Source organism: Nothobranchius furzeri, chromosome 9, assembly GCF_043380555.1.
Source record: "Nothobranchius furzeri strain GRZ-AD chromosome 9, NfurGRZ-RIMD1, whole genome shotgun sequence".
NCBI classification, from domain to species: domain Eukaryota; kingdom Metazoa; phylum Chordata; class Actinopteri; order Cyprinodontiformes; family Nothobranchiidae; genus Nothobranchius; species Nothobranchius furzeri.
This window is the reverse complement of record NC_091749.1, coordinates 74,351,900-74,369,704: the sequence shown is the minus strand read 5'-3', so window position 1 is coordinate 74,369,704 and position 17,805 is coordinate 74,351,900. Positions and strand designations below refer to the sequence as shown.

Sequence of the window (17,805 nt, the reverse complement as noted above, 5' to 3'; positions counted from 1 at the left end):
TGCAGAATCAGGCCTGCTGCTGAAGGTCTTAAAGCAGGCAGGGTCCTGCAGAATCAGGCCTGCTGCTGAAGGTCTTAAAGCAGGCAGGGTCCTGCTAAATCAGGCCTGCTGCTGAAGGTCTTAAAGCAGGCAGGGTCCTGCAGAATCAGGGCTGCTGCTGAAGGTCTTAAAGCAGGCAGAGTCCTGCAGAATCAGGCCTGCTGCTGAAGGTCTTAAAGCAGGCAGGGTCCTGCAGAATCAGGGCTGCTGCTGAAGGTCTTAAAGCAGGCAGGGTCCTGCAGAATCAGGCCTGCTGCTGAAGTTCTTAAAGCAGGCAGGGTCCTGCAGAATCAGGCCTGCTGCTGAAGGTCTTAAAGCAGGCAGGGTCCTGCAGAATCAGGCCTAGCAGCTGCTGAAGGTCTTAAAGCAGGCAGGGTCCTAAAGAATCAGACCTGCTGCTGAAGGTCTTAAAGCAGGCAGGGTCCTGCAGAATCAGACCTGCTGCTGAAGGTCTTAAAGCAGGCAGGGTCCTGCAGAATCAGGCCTGCTGCTGAAGGTCTTAAAGCAGGCAGGGTCCTGCTGAATCAGGCCTGCTGCTGAAGGTCTTAAAGCAGGCAGGGTCCTGCAGAATCAGGCCTAGCAGCTGCTGAAGGTCTTAAAGCAGGCAGGGTCCTGCAGAATCAGGCCTAGCAGCTGCTGAAGGTCTTAAAGCAGGCAGGGTCCTGCAGAATCAGGCCTAGCAGCTGCTGAAGGTCTTAAAGCAGGCAGGGTCCTAAAGAATCAGACCTGCTGCTGAAGGTCTTAAAGCAGGCAGGGTCCTGCAGAATCAGACCTGCTGCTGAAGGTCTTAAAGCAGGCAGGGTCCTTCAGAATCAGGGCTGCTGCTGAAGGTCTTGAGCAGGCAGGGTCCTGCAGAATCAGGCCTGCTGCTGATGAGGCCAGTGTTCTGAATGAAGACCACGCAGGATCTTTTACTTGACAGCTGGGAAAGCCGCTCACTTTAAACGTGAGAATGAGGGACCAGGCAACTAAATAAAAATGTTGATACAGCATAACTACTGAAGATGGGTTTGGTTCGAACGCCTCGGGTCATAAAGAAGTCACGCAGGTTTGTGAAGGAGGGAGAACCATGTCAGGTTGATCTCTAAGGGAAACGTAAGCAAACACGTGCACGGTTTCACTGCTGACACGTGCACGGTCTCACTGCTGAGCCGGCTCATTAGAGATGCTGCAGACGGTACACGGGCACAAACGGAGCGTTCTTTAAATCAGCATTTAGTGGGTTAGTGTTCAGACCCAGGGATGGACTGGCACCAAAATCCGGCCCTGGCTTTTCTACGAACCGTCGGCCCTCGGAGTGGGTGGGGCCCGTCGAACATGAGTGCGGGGGGTGGTGAGTGATGCTCGCGGCCATCTGATCAGACCTACTCATCCTCACCTTTATCATAAACCATTAGGGTTCAAAAAGATGTTTGTTTACCTTTCATTTCCATAAACTTATGATGTCAAAGTCTCGTGTTCAATAACCAGTTAAACTGTCTATGAAGGTTGGTCAGTAGCAGGCTACTACTCCCGGTTTAGCCATGACAATTTCATATGGTCAATCGTGTGAAAGGAAGCTAAAGAAGCCACTTTTTAGGTTCATCTGTTGTCACCAAATAGCCAATCAGCTAATGACATCACAGCGATGCATCTGGGCGTCTCAGTGATCTGATGACGTCCATCAGAACGAGTTTAAACGTGGATGTTGGCAGCTGGGTTGGTCTGAGTATTTCAGAAAGCTTCACCCTCAACCACAAACAACGGAGATGGTCCAGACAGGAACAGCAGCAGTTGTGTGGGTCAGGGTCAGTGGCGCTTTCACAAGGCTGAAGATCTTAATTAGAACTGTACAGGACCATGGTGGCATGCTCCATGTCTGTAAGGTCTGGTGTATCAATACACCAGCTGCTCCCGCATGGAAATTCCCACAGGATCACCAGAACCGGACCAGAGGAGTCTGGGAAAACCTTTCCTAGTCTGATGAGTCTGGATTGGGTCTGAATTTGGGATCACCAACCGGTGGTGGTGCTAAATGGTAACTGAGGACTGGTTCCAGGCGGTTTACCAGGATAATAAAGTTTAAAACAAGCTGACCCTGAAAAGGATGGATGTGTTTATTCTGAAGACTCTGGTTTGTTTGCACGCCTCCTCTTCCTGCTGAAACACAGACTTACAGGAGAAGGTGTGATGCAGAGGCGACCAACCCCAGCAGATCATTTTAATATTTAATCTATCAGGAATGTTTGTGAGAGGAAACTACCACCTGCTCTGCAGGAAACAGTAGCTTCACATAAAAAGAAGCTTTTCATTCATCCAACAGCTTTCTGTTCATTAGTATTCATCATAGTGGCACCCCACCTCCTCCTGCTTGGTCTGGTGAGGTGTTGGTTGGTCTGAGCATCGCGTGGCTCCTCTCAGGGACTGGCTGATGGTGTTGGCGTGGCTCTGCCTCCTCCCCTCGCTCTCTGCCTCTGTCTGCAGCCACAGGCTCCTTCCCACTGTCCACACGTTCTCCGTGTGTCTGCCTCGTGGAGCGTTGCTGCGGCTGACCCTGGATCCATCTGGCATCCGTCAGCAGGATGAGCGCCAGAATGTGCTTCACGTTTCTCAGCTGTCTGGTCTTTCTGCATCTTTGGTCAGGTAAGAGATGTTCTAATGGTGACTTGTTGCTACTCTGGACACAGAAGAGTCTGTAGGCATGTCTCCCTCAGCTTTCTCCTACGAAAGCAGCTGCTGTGTGAGTTTTATAAGCCTGTACTCTAACATCAGTGGGAGACCCTGGTTGTGCTTATTGTTGTGCTAACAGTCGATCTGCACTGAGATGAAATAAAGTGAGGGTAAATTGATAGAAAATGACAAATAATCATCAGGATTATTGTTAAAATAACGATAATCTGCTCTGATCCAGGAGGCTCATGTTCAGAAGCAGAACACCGGCTCTTCTCTGTGATTTTCTCCAACTACAATCAGTACATACGGCCGGTGGAAAACGTGTCTGACCCAGTCGTCGTGCAGTTTGAGGTGTCCATGTCCCAGCTGGTCAAAGTGGTGAGCAACAAAAAGCTTTTCTCTCTCTGTGCTGATTGCTCCGTCATTTATGGGCCCTGCAGGTCTAAATCACGGGAGCTGGAGTCAACGCAAAGAAAATGAAAATAATCCACTTATTTCATGCCTTCATGTCAACTTTCATGACCTTTGCATGGTGACAGCATTCAAATGAGACGCGCCGCTGCCTCGTGAACCCGAGGATCCTGAGGATGGAGAAGGACGAGATGGGAAATGCCAGCTGCTCCCAGGAACGTCTCCATCGTTTTCTGGTGTTCTTCTGACCAGCAGACATCATTTTAACGTTGGGATTCTTGTCTGCAGGCCCTTTAATTTGATTTTGGTTTGACACAAAAAGCTTTATAAAAACTTGAGACTTAATTTAGGATTTTAGCGTGCAAAACACGATTTGTTTGCACCAAAGGGGAAATGTCAAACTTCATGTTTGTCTGAAGAGAAAATATGATTTAAGTTTTCTGCCATAAAATACGACAACAACCAGACCTGACTGAACTCATCTCAGTCTGATGTTTCTGTTTTAGAGCTATGATGATTAATTAATTAATTAATTATTAATGACCTGCCTGGTTCAGAGCAAAAGAAGAGAGGTTTATTTGTCTGCATTCGTCGTAACTCGGGAACATCAGTGGTGAATCGAGGTTTTATGAAACCCATTTAGCGTAGCGGACCACTGAGCTGCAGCTGCTGATGGATGACCAACACCACCTGGTGCTCCTCACATACATGCATCCGGGTTTGACCGAGATGATTACAGCCTGCTGCTCTGTGGGCTCAGCATCGATAACCCACACAGCTGATGATGAGCTAAGCAAACATTCCCCTCATATTTCTGCAAGAAGCCACAAAATTAGAGTTAAAAGAGGCAAGTTATGCAAACCGTGCTGCTGCGTGTGTGTCTCCTGCCTCCATAAACACTCCAGATGTGAAAGAAATGTGTCCATCCACTTTCTGTCAGTTTTTAATTTTAGGAAAACAACCCACTTCAAAAAGTCCCCGTTTGTGATGTCACAAATGGGAACCGTAGAACTGATGCTACCTCTCACAGGTAAGAAAGACCTGCTGCTGGACGAGCAGCAGCTCTGCACCAAACCGGAGCTTTTCAGCTTATAGCAGCCTGAGCAGGGGGTGGGTGACACAGCCCTGACAAGGCTCATTCAGGAAGGTTCTGAAACTACCAAGAAGAAAACTGCTGAATAGCTTCATGTGTGAGAGGGATGATGCTTTAAGCCACTGACGCAGATTTTTGGTTGGCATCCCATCTGTCCCACCTGTTAGAAGATAAAGCAGGAGCTCCGTAATTGGCAGCTGGATGATTTGAATCAAACAAGCCTTTGTTTACATGTGCTCACCACAGAACCAGTGATCTGTTCTGGACCTGGGCACACGGATGGGTAATGTCATGAGATTTGTTCCTTCACGGTCTGAGTCACACAAACGTCCCAAAGTTTCCTCCCGCCCCTCCGCCCCTGCTCCAGATTCACCACCGATCCGTGGGAAAGAAGTCGCTCTGACCTCGCAGCTCCAGCTGTCACGCAGGTTCTGCCTCAGACTTGGAGGGACTCAGGTGCACGTCTGGATCCTCGTGTCAGGGAGGCACTAGAGCAAACTAAACCTCAGATACTTGATCACATGTGACAGTTTCCCTTCAGTTTGCGGTTGAAATGCTAACATTTATCTGATTGTTGTCTGTTTTCATGTCTTTGGAAACGAATCTGCTGCTCCCAGGACGAAGTCAATCAGATCATGGAGACCAATCTGTGGCTGAGACACGTGAGTCCTGATCGGTGACGATAAACCCTGAGTGGGATCAGCCTGGCGTGCTGTCTCACATGGTTCTTCCAAACTGACAGCATGAATTATTCACAGGAGGAAGGTTTTCAAACGCATCGATCCACATGATTTGATTAAAAAAGGGAAAAAAGAAATCCTAATTTAGATTTCAGCCTCTGTTCTGGAGAGTTTCCAAGCCGTTTAGATTAAAACTCAAGAAAATGAAGCTTTTTAAAATTAAATCTAAAGACCCAAACTTGACCTAATCTTAATAATCATGAGCAATATTAAACTAAAAGCTAAGCAGATGCTTTCATCTCCACACCGCCTCAGTGATGCTCGGTGCGGCGGGTTTGAGGCGGGGCAGGTCACCAGGTCGCGTTTTACCACCTCTCCAGAGCGGCTTTTCCTCTAAAGGTCCGCTGTAACGTACGTTTGCTGCTAAAAGAGCTGAAACAGTTTCTTTTGCTTTAATATCGTCTACCTGTTTCAGAGTCTCTGGGGAACGTGCGAGGCACATTTCCCCTGCTGCCTATTCCGGTTTTACCGACACACACACACACACACGTTTGTAATTAAATTAACTTCTTATTCCTCTGCAGCGTTGCTTTATTATAGCAGCTTTATGAGTCTCAGGAGGGTCAAACACTAGGGCCAAAGTCCATAAAACACACACACACACACGCACGCACGCACGCACGCACGCACGCACGCACGCACACACAAGTCATCATGAGGCAACGCAGCCTTACAAACACATTTATGAACATCTGGCTGGTTCTCTTATCCTAATGCTTGTCCTGATGTTGAGAGCAAACAGGCAGATTATGGCCCCCAAAATGATGCAGCCATTTGTAATCCCGACTCTCCAAGAGACGGAGCGAGATTATTTTTCATGCCAGCAGACCGGTTCAATAAAGCGGAGTGAGCCTCTGATTTCCCTGGCTGATGATTTTTTGCTGTACCCCTAACCTCAGCTCAAAGGCCGGAGAGTCGTACTGAATTTAATGCAGTTCTGATGCAACAGAACCAGTTTTACACCCACAAAAATGCTTGAGTTATTTTCAGTCTTACATATTCAAAATAGAAAGATTCCATTAATAATTAATCATTTATTCCTAATTTCTCCAGTTATTGCCATATTTAGATGTTTGTGACTTTGTGAATTCTCTGACTGTTTTTTGCATAATTAATAATCCGGATACATTTTTCCCAGATCTGGAACGACTACAAACTCAAATGGGATCCAAAAGATTTTGGAGGCGTGGAGTTTATTCGAGTGCCATCCAACCGGATATGGAAGCCGGACATCGTCCTGTATAATAAGTGAGTTTAAAAATGAAGCATAACGACGCCCGTCTCTGGTTACTCATGCTTTAGGTTGTTTGAAAAGGACATATTGGGTGAAACTCATGTCTGCCATGTGGGTCTCTACTGCCTCCATAAACGCTCCAAACGTAAAAGATCCATCCATTCTGTTTCTGTCAGTGTTTGGTTTCAAGAATCGTTTGCTTAAAATGAGCCATTTCAAAAAAATCCTTGTTTGTGATGTCACAAATGGGGATTTTTGCAGAAAGTCCTGCCTCAGCTGTTGACAATAGAGGAGCAGTTGCTCTACGCTAAAGCCTTCACAGATATTGGAGCTCCTCACCTCAAAGCAGCCAATCGGTGGATGTGTGCCTGGGGCCAGTTACAGATGGTTTTCTTAAAGGGACAGAGCCCTGAAACAGCTCGTTCTGGAAGGTGCTGATGCTAAATAAAACTTCTCAATTTGCTTCGTGAGAGGGATTTAATGTCATAAACGTGTTTTTTATTCACCACTATTATACTTCAGGTCATTATTAGTCTCCTTTAAAGCGACACTGAGCAGTTTTAACACTTTAACCAATTCCTTCGAAAGTAGGGTTCAGTGATGGCGCTGGTAGGAACGTGGGACAGCTCTCTGTTGACCGGAAACAGCTCAACAGTTTTACTCAGCTGGTTGGTGACCTAGGGGGTGCTCTTTAACTGCTTAACGGCTGTTAGCTATTTTGTCTGCCGGTAGCTAATTTAACAGTTTGTTCTTACAGGGTTGAAAAGCGCATTGAGCAGCACATTGGCTCACTGAGCTTCTTCCTCTTGTCTAAAAGGCGGAGACAGAGAGATTTTTCAGCATTTTACCAAAGGACTTAACCGACATTCAACAGAGCTGAGCAGGCTCAATTACCGGTACCTAGCTGAAAAAGTAGCTGTACCAGCCACCAGGCCCGGAGTCCAGGCCCCAGAATCAACATCAGCCATCATGCCTGGTCCAGGATCCAGCTTCTAGACTGTTCCACCGGGCAGGGTCTGGGCTCCAGCCTCAACACTTGATCCTGGCTCCAGGCCCAGCTGCCACACCCGGCCCAAGCAGGTTCCAGCATTCAACACCAGACACCAGGCCCTGGCCAGGAACCAACTCACAACAACAACCATCAGCACCAGCTGCCACACGCGGCCCATGCACCAGTCCTAAGCACTGGCCGTCCGGCCGGTTCGAGATCCATCCTCAAACACCAGTCATTAGATGAAACATTGGAATCTACACAGGTGCTATGCTAATAACCGCAAGCCCCAAGCTACCAGGTTAACCACCAGGACAAACTGCCACGCCCAGCCTCTGGAGAAGAGGGGTAGATTTGTTGCAAAATGCCTCCTAAAAATGGACAAATTGGAGGAAGACATAGAGGAGATTAAAACATCAATGAATCTAATATCTGAAGAGTCGTCTTCCTGGAGTAGTTTGCTGAAGGAGGTCAAAGAACTCATTGTAGAGAAGGATAAACTTATTGAGATGCTTGAGCAAAGAGTGGATGATCTAGAACAGTATTCCAGGAAGGATGACCTTGTGATGTCTGGTTTGGAGACACAACACTTCTCCTATGCAAGAGCAGTGGATTCAGGTGGAGCGAAAGCAGAGGACGCGATGAAGTTCTACCCCTGGAACAGCAAGTTACTGACTGTCTGCAACATAAAGGTCGAGATCAATCGAGATTACATCTCTGACTGTCATACCATCCCACTTAAACGTGGTAAAAACAAACCGTCTACTATTATAGTTAGGTTTACGAGTAGGAAACACAAGAACAGGCTTCTCAAACAAGCTAGGAAGCTAAAATCCAATCCAATCCAGTTTTATTTATAAAGCACTTTAAAAGACCCAGCACAGGAACAAAGTGCTGTACAGAAAATACATTAAAACAATTGACTAAACAGAAAACAGCAAAGATAAATAAATAAATAAAACACATGATACATAAAATTAAAAATAGCCCTATATTAAAAAATAAAAACTTGATAAAACTTGATGAAACTGCAATGAATCACCTAAAACAGCTAAAATAAAATAAAAAAATAGAAACCAACATCTCACAAGGCATCAAAAGCCAGGGTAAAGAGGTGGGTTTTCAGGAGTGCCTTAAAAACAGATAAGGAACTGGCCTGTCTTATCTCTAAAGGAAGTTCGTTCCACAGTTTTGGAGCTGCAACAGCAAAAGCGCAATCTCCTCTAAGTTTACGCTCAGTCCTGGGTACAATCAGGAGCAGCTGATCAGAACCTGAGAGAGCGGGAGGGAGTGTAAGGCTGTATCAGGTCAGAGAGATAAGAGGGGGTGAGGCCATGAAGACCTTTAAAAGCAAACAAGAGGATTTTAAAAGGAATCCTAAAAGAAATGGGCAGCCAGTGAAGTGAAGCTAAAACAGGGGAAATGTGCTCAAACTTTCGAGTGCCAGTTAAAAGACGAGTTGCGGCATTTTGCACCCTCTGTAGGTGACTAATACATGATGCACTGACCCCAATGTAGAGTGCATTACAATAATCAAAATCTAAGAGGAACAAATGTTTATATAAATGAACATTTAACAAAGAAAATGCTGACATAGCTAGGGAAGCTAGAGGACTGAAAGAGCAGAACCAGATTGCAGAAACATGGGTGTGGAATCGTAGAGCGTGAAGGTGAAGGAACAAACAGCGTGCATGTGAGAAGCATTGATGACCTCAAACGATATACAACGAAATGGACAAAGGATGACGCAACCACTTACCAAGAATAGTGACAACCATACCTTGACTATGTAATGGAATATAAAATATATGATAGTTGGTTTAATTCGAATGAAACATGTTGTGACTACTGTAGTCAAGACCAGTTAAATTGTGAACCAAGTTATAATAACATGTTTTCATTAATACACTTAAATAGTTGAAGTTTATTCTATAAGCTACCAACCATAAAATATTACTTAAGCAAATTTAAATATAAATTCAAGGTCATTGCAATTACTGAGACATGGCTTAATGATGACCTCATGGATGATGTTCATATCGAGGGATACGAGCTGTACTACTTAAACAGGAAAAACAAAAAAGATGGAGGTGTAGACTTGTACTTATCTATAGACATGAAATCAAAATTAGTTGAAAAAATGACTATGAAAAAAATGTTATGGAAGTAGTAACTATAGAAGTTAGTAATGTAAAAGAAAAAATATAGTAATTTGTTGTGTATACAGAACACCTGGTTCTGATGTGGTAGCATTTACTGACAAAATCAGCAAGTTGGTTGGTCCAGTCAAGATTAAGACCTTATTTATGTGGTGAATTTAATATAAATTTAGATAATCTTGGGGGACTAAAACATCTGACTTTGTTGACTCAATGTTTAGCATGGGTCTTTTACCCTTAGTCACCAAACCAACTAGGAATAATACACAGGGTGCTACTATTATTGATAATATTTTTACAAATAAAAAGCATGAAGTCATTTAAAGTGGTATATTGATGACTGATATCAGTAACCATTTACATACCAGTATTTGTTGTATTCAAATATAATCATTGGCTAAAGCACAAAAATAAATTCAAATACAAAAGAGATCAATCTGTTAAAGCTGCAGATGCACTTATTCATGACCTCAGGGTACAAAACTGGAATGAAGTTCATGTTAAGGATGTGAATGTTACATATGATAAATTCATGAAAATCCTAATGGAACTATATAATAAACATTGTAAATTACAACAAATGAAGGTTGGTCGTGAACTTCATCCTTGGTTGACTAATGGCATAAAGAATGCTTGTGTAAAGAAAAACACTTTGTACAGACATTTTCTTAAATTACAGACGAAGGAGGCTGAGGAAAGGTATGAAAAATGTAAAAATAAATTAACCACAATCATAAGGAAACACAAAAAAATTATTATAGTGAATTTTTAAGCAGAAATTCAAACAATTCACGAGCTACATGGGGAATAATGAACAGTGTGACCAGGCTAAATAAAGCTGATTTGCCTAGCAACTTTGTGATGGGACATACTGATATTTATGATGTCAAAGAAGTCACTAATGAGTTTAATGACTTCTTTGTAAGTGTAGGGACTAGTCTGATAAGTACAAAACCAAATTTGGACGGCAAACTGAATACTATTACAGAAAATCCTAATAGCATTCACCTTACTAAGGTTGAGAAGAATAGGTGACTGATGTGGTAAAAAACTGTGGAAACAAAAGATCTACTGATAATGAGGATTTGGATATGATCATGGTAAAAAGTACAATTGAAACTGTTGTTGAACCGTTTACATATATTTGTAATTTGTCACGTTCATTGGGAGTATTCCCTGATGCAATGAAAATTGCTAAAGTGGTCCCATTATTTAATTTTACTAATTATCGACCAATATCACTGCTTCCACAGTATTCTAAAATAATGTTAAACATCTTTGTTACACGGAGGGATACGTTTATTGAGGAAAATAGTGTTCTAAATAATGGACAGTATGGCTTCAGGGCCAATCACTCAACTGCTACGGCTATAATGGAATTGGTTAATCGAATATCAACAGCAATAGACAATAAACAATATTTTCTAAGTGTTTTTACTGACTTAAAAAAAGCTTTTGATGTTATAGATCATGCTAGATTATTACAAAAATTACATCGCTATGGAATAAGAGGTGTGGCACGTCAATGGGTGAGAAGTTACTTAGAAAGTAGAAAACAATTCGTCCAGATAGATAATATTAAATCACAACTGAGGGAAATTAGTCATGGTGTTCCTCAGGGATCAGTTCTAGGCCCAAAACTGTTTTTATTTTACGTTAATGAATGCATTTCCTCAACTTGGAAGCTTATAATTTGCTGACGATACAACTTTGTTTCATTCAGGGTCTAACATTGCTGAAGGTATCGAAGTGATAAATGATGAGTTAATGATAATCACAAACTAGTTTGACACAAACAGGTTGTCACTTAATCTTAAAAAAACTAAATTTTTGTTGTTTAATGACGGCGGTACAAATGTATCGTTGAAAATGGATGGTATGGAACTTAGGAGGGTAAAGAAATCTAATTCTTGGGTGTTATGTTTGATGAAAATCTTTCATGGAAACCTCATACTATACACATAAAGGGTAAAATAGCTAAGGCCACTGCAGTATTACACAGTTTATTGAATAATTCTGGAAGGTTAACTCTTTAAAACACACTGATTACACCATATTTGATGTATTGTGTGGAGATCTGGGGTTCCACATATAAAACTTAAACTTTACCACTGTTTGTTTTACAAAAAAGAACATTAAGACTTATCAACAGAAATTGTTACAATGATCACTCTAATCCATTATTTATGCAATATAAAGTGCTTAAATTTTATGATTTGGTGGAGTTTAAAATATTGCAAATAATGTATAAAGCTTGCAAAACTATCTTGCCCACAAATGTACAGTCATTGTTCGTAAGAAGGGAAAGCAGTTATAATCTAAAAGGAACTGATGTATTCAAAAAAACAAAATTTAGAACTAAAGTCAAGGAGTTCAGTATTAGTGTCCAAAGAGTTTAACTCTGGAACAGTTTAAGCAATGAAGCTAAAGCCGCCAAGTCACTTAGTACATTTAATATACATATTAAATTAAAGGCTTATCATAACTACAGCATTAAATTATGAGGGGAATTGAGATATATTATTTTTTAACAAGACACTTGATTGTTAAATGTTAATCAACCTGTCTCTTTATTTTTATGTGGTCCTGTGTTTTATTTATATTCTAAATACAACTGTTGTGTTTTATTGAAAATTCTTTGTTAATAATTAAGCTGATGATGTTTCCATTTCATAAAAAGGGGCGGAGCTTCATAAGAATAAGTTATTTATTGTTGTAGATGTAGAGAATTCAACATCAGATGCTGAAGGCAAGGACGGTTGTGAGGAAGTGAGACCAGGTGAGCTGCTCATTGAGGCGACCTCAGGTTATTTACAGCAATCTTGTGTAACAGTAGTTTGAACTGAAAGTAGCTGCCAGTACTATTTCTAGGTATGATGTATATTTACAAGTAAAACTATAGACAGATTTAGGCTAACATACTGCACATGTGTTTCATATTTGTAGATGTGTGTAAAAGTGAGGAGGTAGGGGAGAGAGAACAGGAAGGACCGAGACAGGGAAATGCTGAGGAACTGTCCGAAGACCCAGGACTGTGGCCAGAAAAGCTAGCTGCTCAGGAGAGAGAGAGTCTAGTTTTCAGACTGTCTAGAGAAATTGTAGACTCGACCAAAGTGGCACCCAAAGACAAGGAAGGCAAAGAATTCCCCAACTACCAATATGTTAAGTCAACCAATGGGCGGGAAAAGATCAGGAGGGACTGGTTGATATATAGTGAGAGTGTAAAGGCTCTGTTCTGCATCCCATGTGTTCTATTCTCTCATGAGCAAACAAGGCCATCTAAAAGTCCGCTGAACAGCAAAGAGGGTCTCCGGTTGTCTGACATCAAGTGGCAAAAATTGTACAGGAATTTCCCAGAGCACGAGGCACAATTGTACTTATGGGTGGAATATCCCTTTAAGTATGAGAAATAGCTGGCAAAAATCCATATATAACTGACTGTTCTATAAAACCTTACCTATGCCTTATTTATTTATTTATTTATTTATTTATTTTTACAAATAAAACCACTTTTATGTTCATGTGCTGAATGGGGCCCAATGACATTGAGAGTGTACAGGGCCCAGAATTTGGTGCTACGCCCCTGCATAAGATGCATTCTTCTGTCTGCTCCTATTCATTCATGGATTTTGAATAAAATTTTATGTTTGTTGATTTTATTCTGATCTTGTTTTTTTTACATATTTTTTCCTTTGAATGAAATAAAGAATGAAAAAAAAGGCTAGCTGTTAGCTTTTCAGTTATTAATAAAAAACATAAGAAGGAAAAAAAGAAGTTTGCTTTATTTTTGGCATCATGGTGGAGCCTGGAGGTAAAGGCCCGAGAGTAGGAAGTAAAGGTCCGAGAGTAGGAAGTAAAGGTCCGAGAGTAGGAAGTAAAGGTCCAAGAGTAGGAAGTAAAGGTCCGAGAGTAGGAAGTAAAGGTCCGAGAGTAGGAAGTAAAGGTCCGAGAGTAGGAAGTAAAGGCCCGAGAGTAGGAAGTAAAGGTCCGAGAGTAGGAAGTAAAGGTCCGAGAGTAGGAAGTAAAGGTCCGAGAGTAGGAAGTAAAGGTCAGAGAGTAGGAAGTAAAGGTCAGAGAGTAGGAAGTAAAGGTCCGAGAGTAGGAAGTAAAGGTCCGAGAGTAGGAAGTAAAGGTCCGAGAGTAGGAAGTAAAGGTCCGAGAGTAGGAAGTAAAGGTCCGAGAGTAGGAAGTAAAGGTCCGAGAGTAGGAAGTAAAGGTCCGAGAGTAGGAAGTAAAGGTCCGAGAGTAGGAAGTAAAGGTCCGAGAGTAGGAAGTAAAGGTCCGAGAGTAGGAAGTAAAGGTCCGAGAGTAGGAAGTAAAGGTCCGAGAGTAGGAAGTAAAGGTAAGAGAGTAGGAAGTAAAGGTAAGAGAGTAGGAAGTAAAGGTCTGAGAGTAGGAAGTAAAGGTCCGAGAGTAGGAAGTAAAGGTCCGAGAGTAATGTCTTTGGAGGAAAAGGAAAGAGCTAAGCCTGGGTGAAAACTGGCCTACGCTAGTTTGAGGAAGCTGAAGGAGGCTATGAAACCACGGGCTGATGGTGACCTGGCTTTGTTGCTACTCCATTTATAAGTAATAATATTTTTTGTCCAACAGTGTGGGTGTTTTTACTTAATGGCTTATTTGGTATCAGTTGGCTCGTGTTAGCTTGTTGTTAGCACTAGCTACAGCAGGCTGATGCAGGGTTGTAGCTCCACTCTCAGCCAGTAGGGTGGAGAAGAGGAAACTGAGCTGCTGTTTGTCTCTTCGCCTTCTCGCTGGTTCTGATCTTTAAATCTGGCCGTTTATCCGTCTTTCTGTACAGCGCAGTTGGAGATTTCCAAGTTGATGACAAAACCAAAGCTCTGCTCCGCTACAACGGTGATGTCACTTGGATCCCTCCTGCCATATTTAAGAGCTCCTGCAAGATTGATGTCACATATTTCCCTTTCGACTACCAAAACTGCACCATGAAGTTTGGCTCGTGGACCTACGACAAGGCCAAGATCGACCTTGTGCTGATCGGTTCAACCATCAACCTGAAAGACTTCTGGGAAAGCGGCGAGTGGATGATCATCGACGCGCCTGGATACAAACATGACATCAAATACAACTGCTGTGAGGAGATCTACACGGACATCACGTACTCCTTGTACATCCGCCGCCTGCCTCTTTTCTACACCATCAACATGATCATCCCCTGCCTCCTCATCTCCTTCCTCACGGTGCTCGTCTTCTACCTGCCGTCTGACTGTGGAGAGAAAGTCACATTGTGCATCTCTGTCTTGCTGTCTTTGACCGTCTTCCTGCTGGTCATAACAGAGACCATCCCTTCCACCTCGCTGGTCATACCCCTGATCGGCGAGTACCTCCTCTTCACCATGATCTTTGTCACCCTCTCCATCGTCATTACGGTGTTTGTGCTGAATGTCCACTATCGCACACCGAAGACACACACCATGCCCTGCTGGGTGCGTCGTGTGTTTCTAGGACTTCTCCCTCGAGTCATGTTCATGACCAGGCCAGACAGGGACCCCGAGAAGGTGACGGTGGCCAGCAGTGTCCAGACGAATCATTCAAGGTCCTGTGCTGTCCACTCTTCAGGTAGTCTGCAAAAGCAGCACAAGCCTCAGGCTCTGGCCTCCAGCGTGGTGTCGAGTATCACAAACCGACAGCGACTTCTTAACAACACTGAGCTCTCAAACCTCAACAACTTGAGCGGAGACTCCACCAAATGTGCCGGATCTGGGTTCTTGTGCTGTGAAGGTCGCTGCAACTGCTGCTGGCAGAAGAGATCAGGAAAACTGCCTTCAGACTCCGGAGGAGGTGGAGGTGGACTGGGCAGCCTGGGAGCCCTGACTGGAGGAGGTACTGGAGGCGTCAGAAGGGAGAGTCAGTGCTCCAGCTCGGAGTCTCTGGATGGAGGGATCGTGTCCCTTCTGCCTCTGTCCCCAGAGGTCAGGGAGGCCATTGAAAGTGTGAAATACATCGCAGAGAACATGAAGCTACAGAACGAAGCAAAGGAGGTAAGGAAAGGTTCAGGTTCCCCTCGGGATTAGTTGAGGATGATAAACAATTTAAAATGTGTCCACTCTGATCCCCTCACAGGTTCAGGATGACTGGAAGTACGTTGCCATGGTAATCGACAGGATCTTCCTGTGGGTTTTCGTCCTGGTCTGTATCCTGGGAACAGCTGGCCTCTTCCTGCAGCCGTTATTACTCGGCGAGGAGATTTGATTCGATTTTATAAAACTAATTCTGCAGAAAGGCACCCAACTGTTGCATAAGAGCCTCTGCCAGAGCCCAGAGACGGTAGAAACACTGACTGGTTCATTCAGTTTGCTGAAAATGGAACACATGTTGGCTGGGAAACAGAAATGGAACGTGGGCTTTGAGCCGCATTCCAATCTCACTGAGAATCTAATGAGATTTCACGTTTCCATCAGTAATGATTAATGAACGAGTGAATATAAAAGCCGAGTGGCCGTGGCAGGTTTTACTGGTGTTACACACACCCAGCCACCAGACACGTGAAGCTGGTTTACATTCGACGGTGTGAAACTCGTCAGTCTCAAGTGTTCATGTCTGATGTGAGGATGATGATGATGTTCACTTTCTCTGAGTTGTACCAGACAGCATCTGTAGTTCCTGTCGGGGTGAATAAATACAGACACAGTGAGTACGGTGGTGGGTTGTAGCGTTGCTTAAATACTGAAACTGAAATGCTGCATGATGCTGCAGGTTTCTCTTCACTTTGTAACCGCTGCAAAGTTAGAGCGCTTCAAATATCACTAGTGTTTGTTTACTAAGTTAACAAGAAAAATACCAGAAATGTTTTATTATTTATTTATTCACGTGGAACGGCTGCTTCCAAAGAACAGTAGTATAAAGCAGCTCCTCTTAGTCTCTGTTCAGTGCTGTTTACCTTGAAGGTCGACTCCGTGATGCTCAGACCAGATCAGGAATCAGATCAGGAATCAGATCAGGAATCAGATCAGGAATCAGATCAGGAATCAGATCAGGAATCAGATCAGGATTAAACACGAACACAACAAAAATCCTGCAGCTTCAACCAACAATTTAAAAGAAAATCTCAGTATTCCTGTTGTAATCCAACATTCCCAGCATTAAACTTTAAATCAGTGACTTTTACAAACTTTTCTTTCAAGAATTTCAACAAATCAAAGTAAATGTGACAAAGCTGTGCACAAATATAAAATCTGCACCTCCCAGCAACAGCACGAGCTCAGATCGTGTTCAGTTGTTCAGGAGGACCAGAGTGAAGGTGGAGATTGTTTTGAAAGGGGGACCTCATGTGGTGGTCGGCAGTCATTACAGGTGACTTTGTGTCATTTAAAAAATATTTTTCACTCATTAGTTTAATGAATTCATGCTTGAGAAAAGGTGAATTATGGTAAATGTTCATCCATCATCCATCCATTTACCCATTCATTCATCCATTTAAAATGGTAAATGGCCTGTATTTGATATAGCGCCTTCTAGAGTCCTAGAACCCCCCAAGGCGCTTTACAACACAATCAGTCATTCACCCATTCACACACACATTCATACTCTGGTGGGGATGAGCTACTATGTAGCCACAGCTGCCCTGGGGCGCACTGACAGAGGCGAGGCTGCCGAGCACTGGCGCCACCAGTCCCTCCGACCACCACCAGCAGGCAACATGGGTTAAGTGTCTTGCCCAAGGACACAACGACAGCGACAGACTGAGCGGGACTCGAACCAGCAACCTTCCGATTACGGGGCGAGCACTTAACTCCTGTGCCACCGTTACCCATTCATCCATCCATCCATCATTTATCCATCCATCCATCCATCCATCATTTATCCATCCATCCATCCAATTCAATTCAATTCAATTCAAGTTTATTTATAAAGCGCCAAATCACGACAAGAGTCGTCTCAAGGCACTTCACATAATAAACATTCCAATTCACAGTTCATTAAGCCAATACATCCATCCATCATTTATCCATTTACCCATCCATCCATCCATCCATCCATCCATCATTTATCCATCCATCCATCATTTATCCATTTACCCATCCATCCATCATTTATCCATTTACCCATCCATCCATCCATCCATCATTTATCCATTTACCCATCCATCCATCCATCCATCATTTATCCATTTACCCATCCATCCATCCATCATTTATCCATCCATCCATTCATCATTTATCCATTTACCCATCCATCCATCCATCCATCATTTATCCATTTACCCATCCATCCATCCATCCATCCATCCATCATTTATCCATTTACCCATCCATCCATCCATCCATCCATCCATCAATCCATCCATCCATTCATCATTTATCCATTTACCCATCCATCCATCATTTATCCATCCATTTACCCATCTATCCACCCATTTACCCATCCATCCATCCATCCATCATTTATCCATCCATCCATTCATCATTTATCCATTTACCCATCCATCCATCATTTATCCATCCATCCATCCATTTACCCATCTATCC

The 17,805-nt window shown here is 43.2% G+C and overlaps 1 protein-coding gene across 1 annotated transcript; it reads left to right on the top strand.

Moving 5' to 3' along the window:
- Nucleotides 1-822: 822 nt before the first annotated feature.
- On the top strand, nucleotides 823-15,971 carry chrna3 (cholinergic receptor, nicotinic, alpha 3). Its single transcript, XM_015952869.3, has 6 exons — nucleotides 823-2,661; nucleotides 2,930-3,069; nucleotides 4,813-4,857; nucleotides 6,074-6,183; nucleotides 14,118-15,318; nucleotides 15,401-15,971. The coding sequence occupies exons 1-6, from the start codon at nucleotides 2,601-2,603 to the stop codon at nucleotides 15,527-15,529; spliced, it is 1,686 nt and encodes a 561-aa protein (XP_015808355.1). The 5' UTR covers nucleotides 823-2,600; the 3' UTR covers nucleotides 15,530-15,971.
- The last annotated feature ends 1,834 nt before the right edge of the window (nucleotides 15,972-17,805 follow it).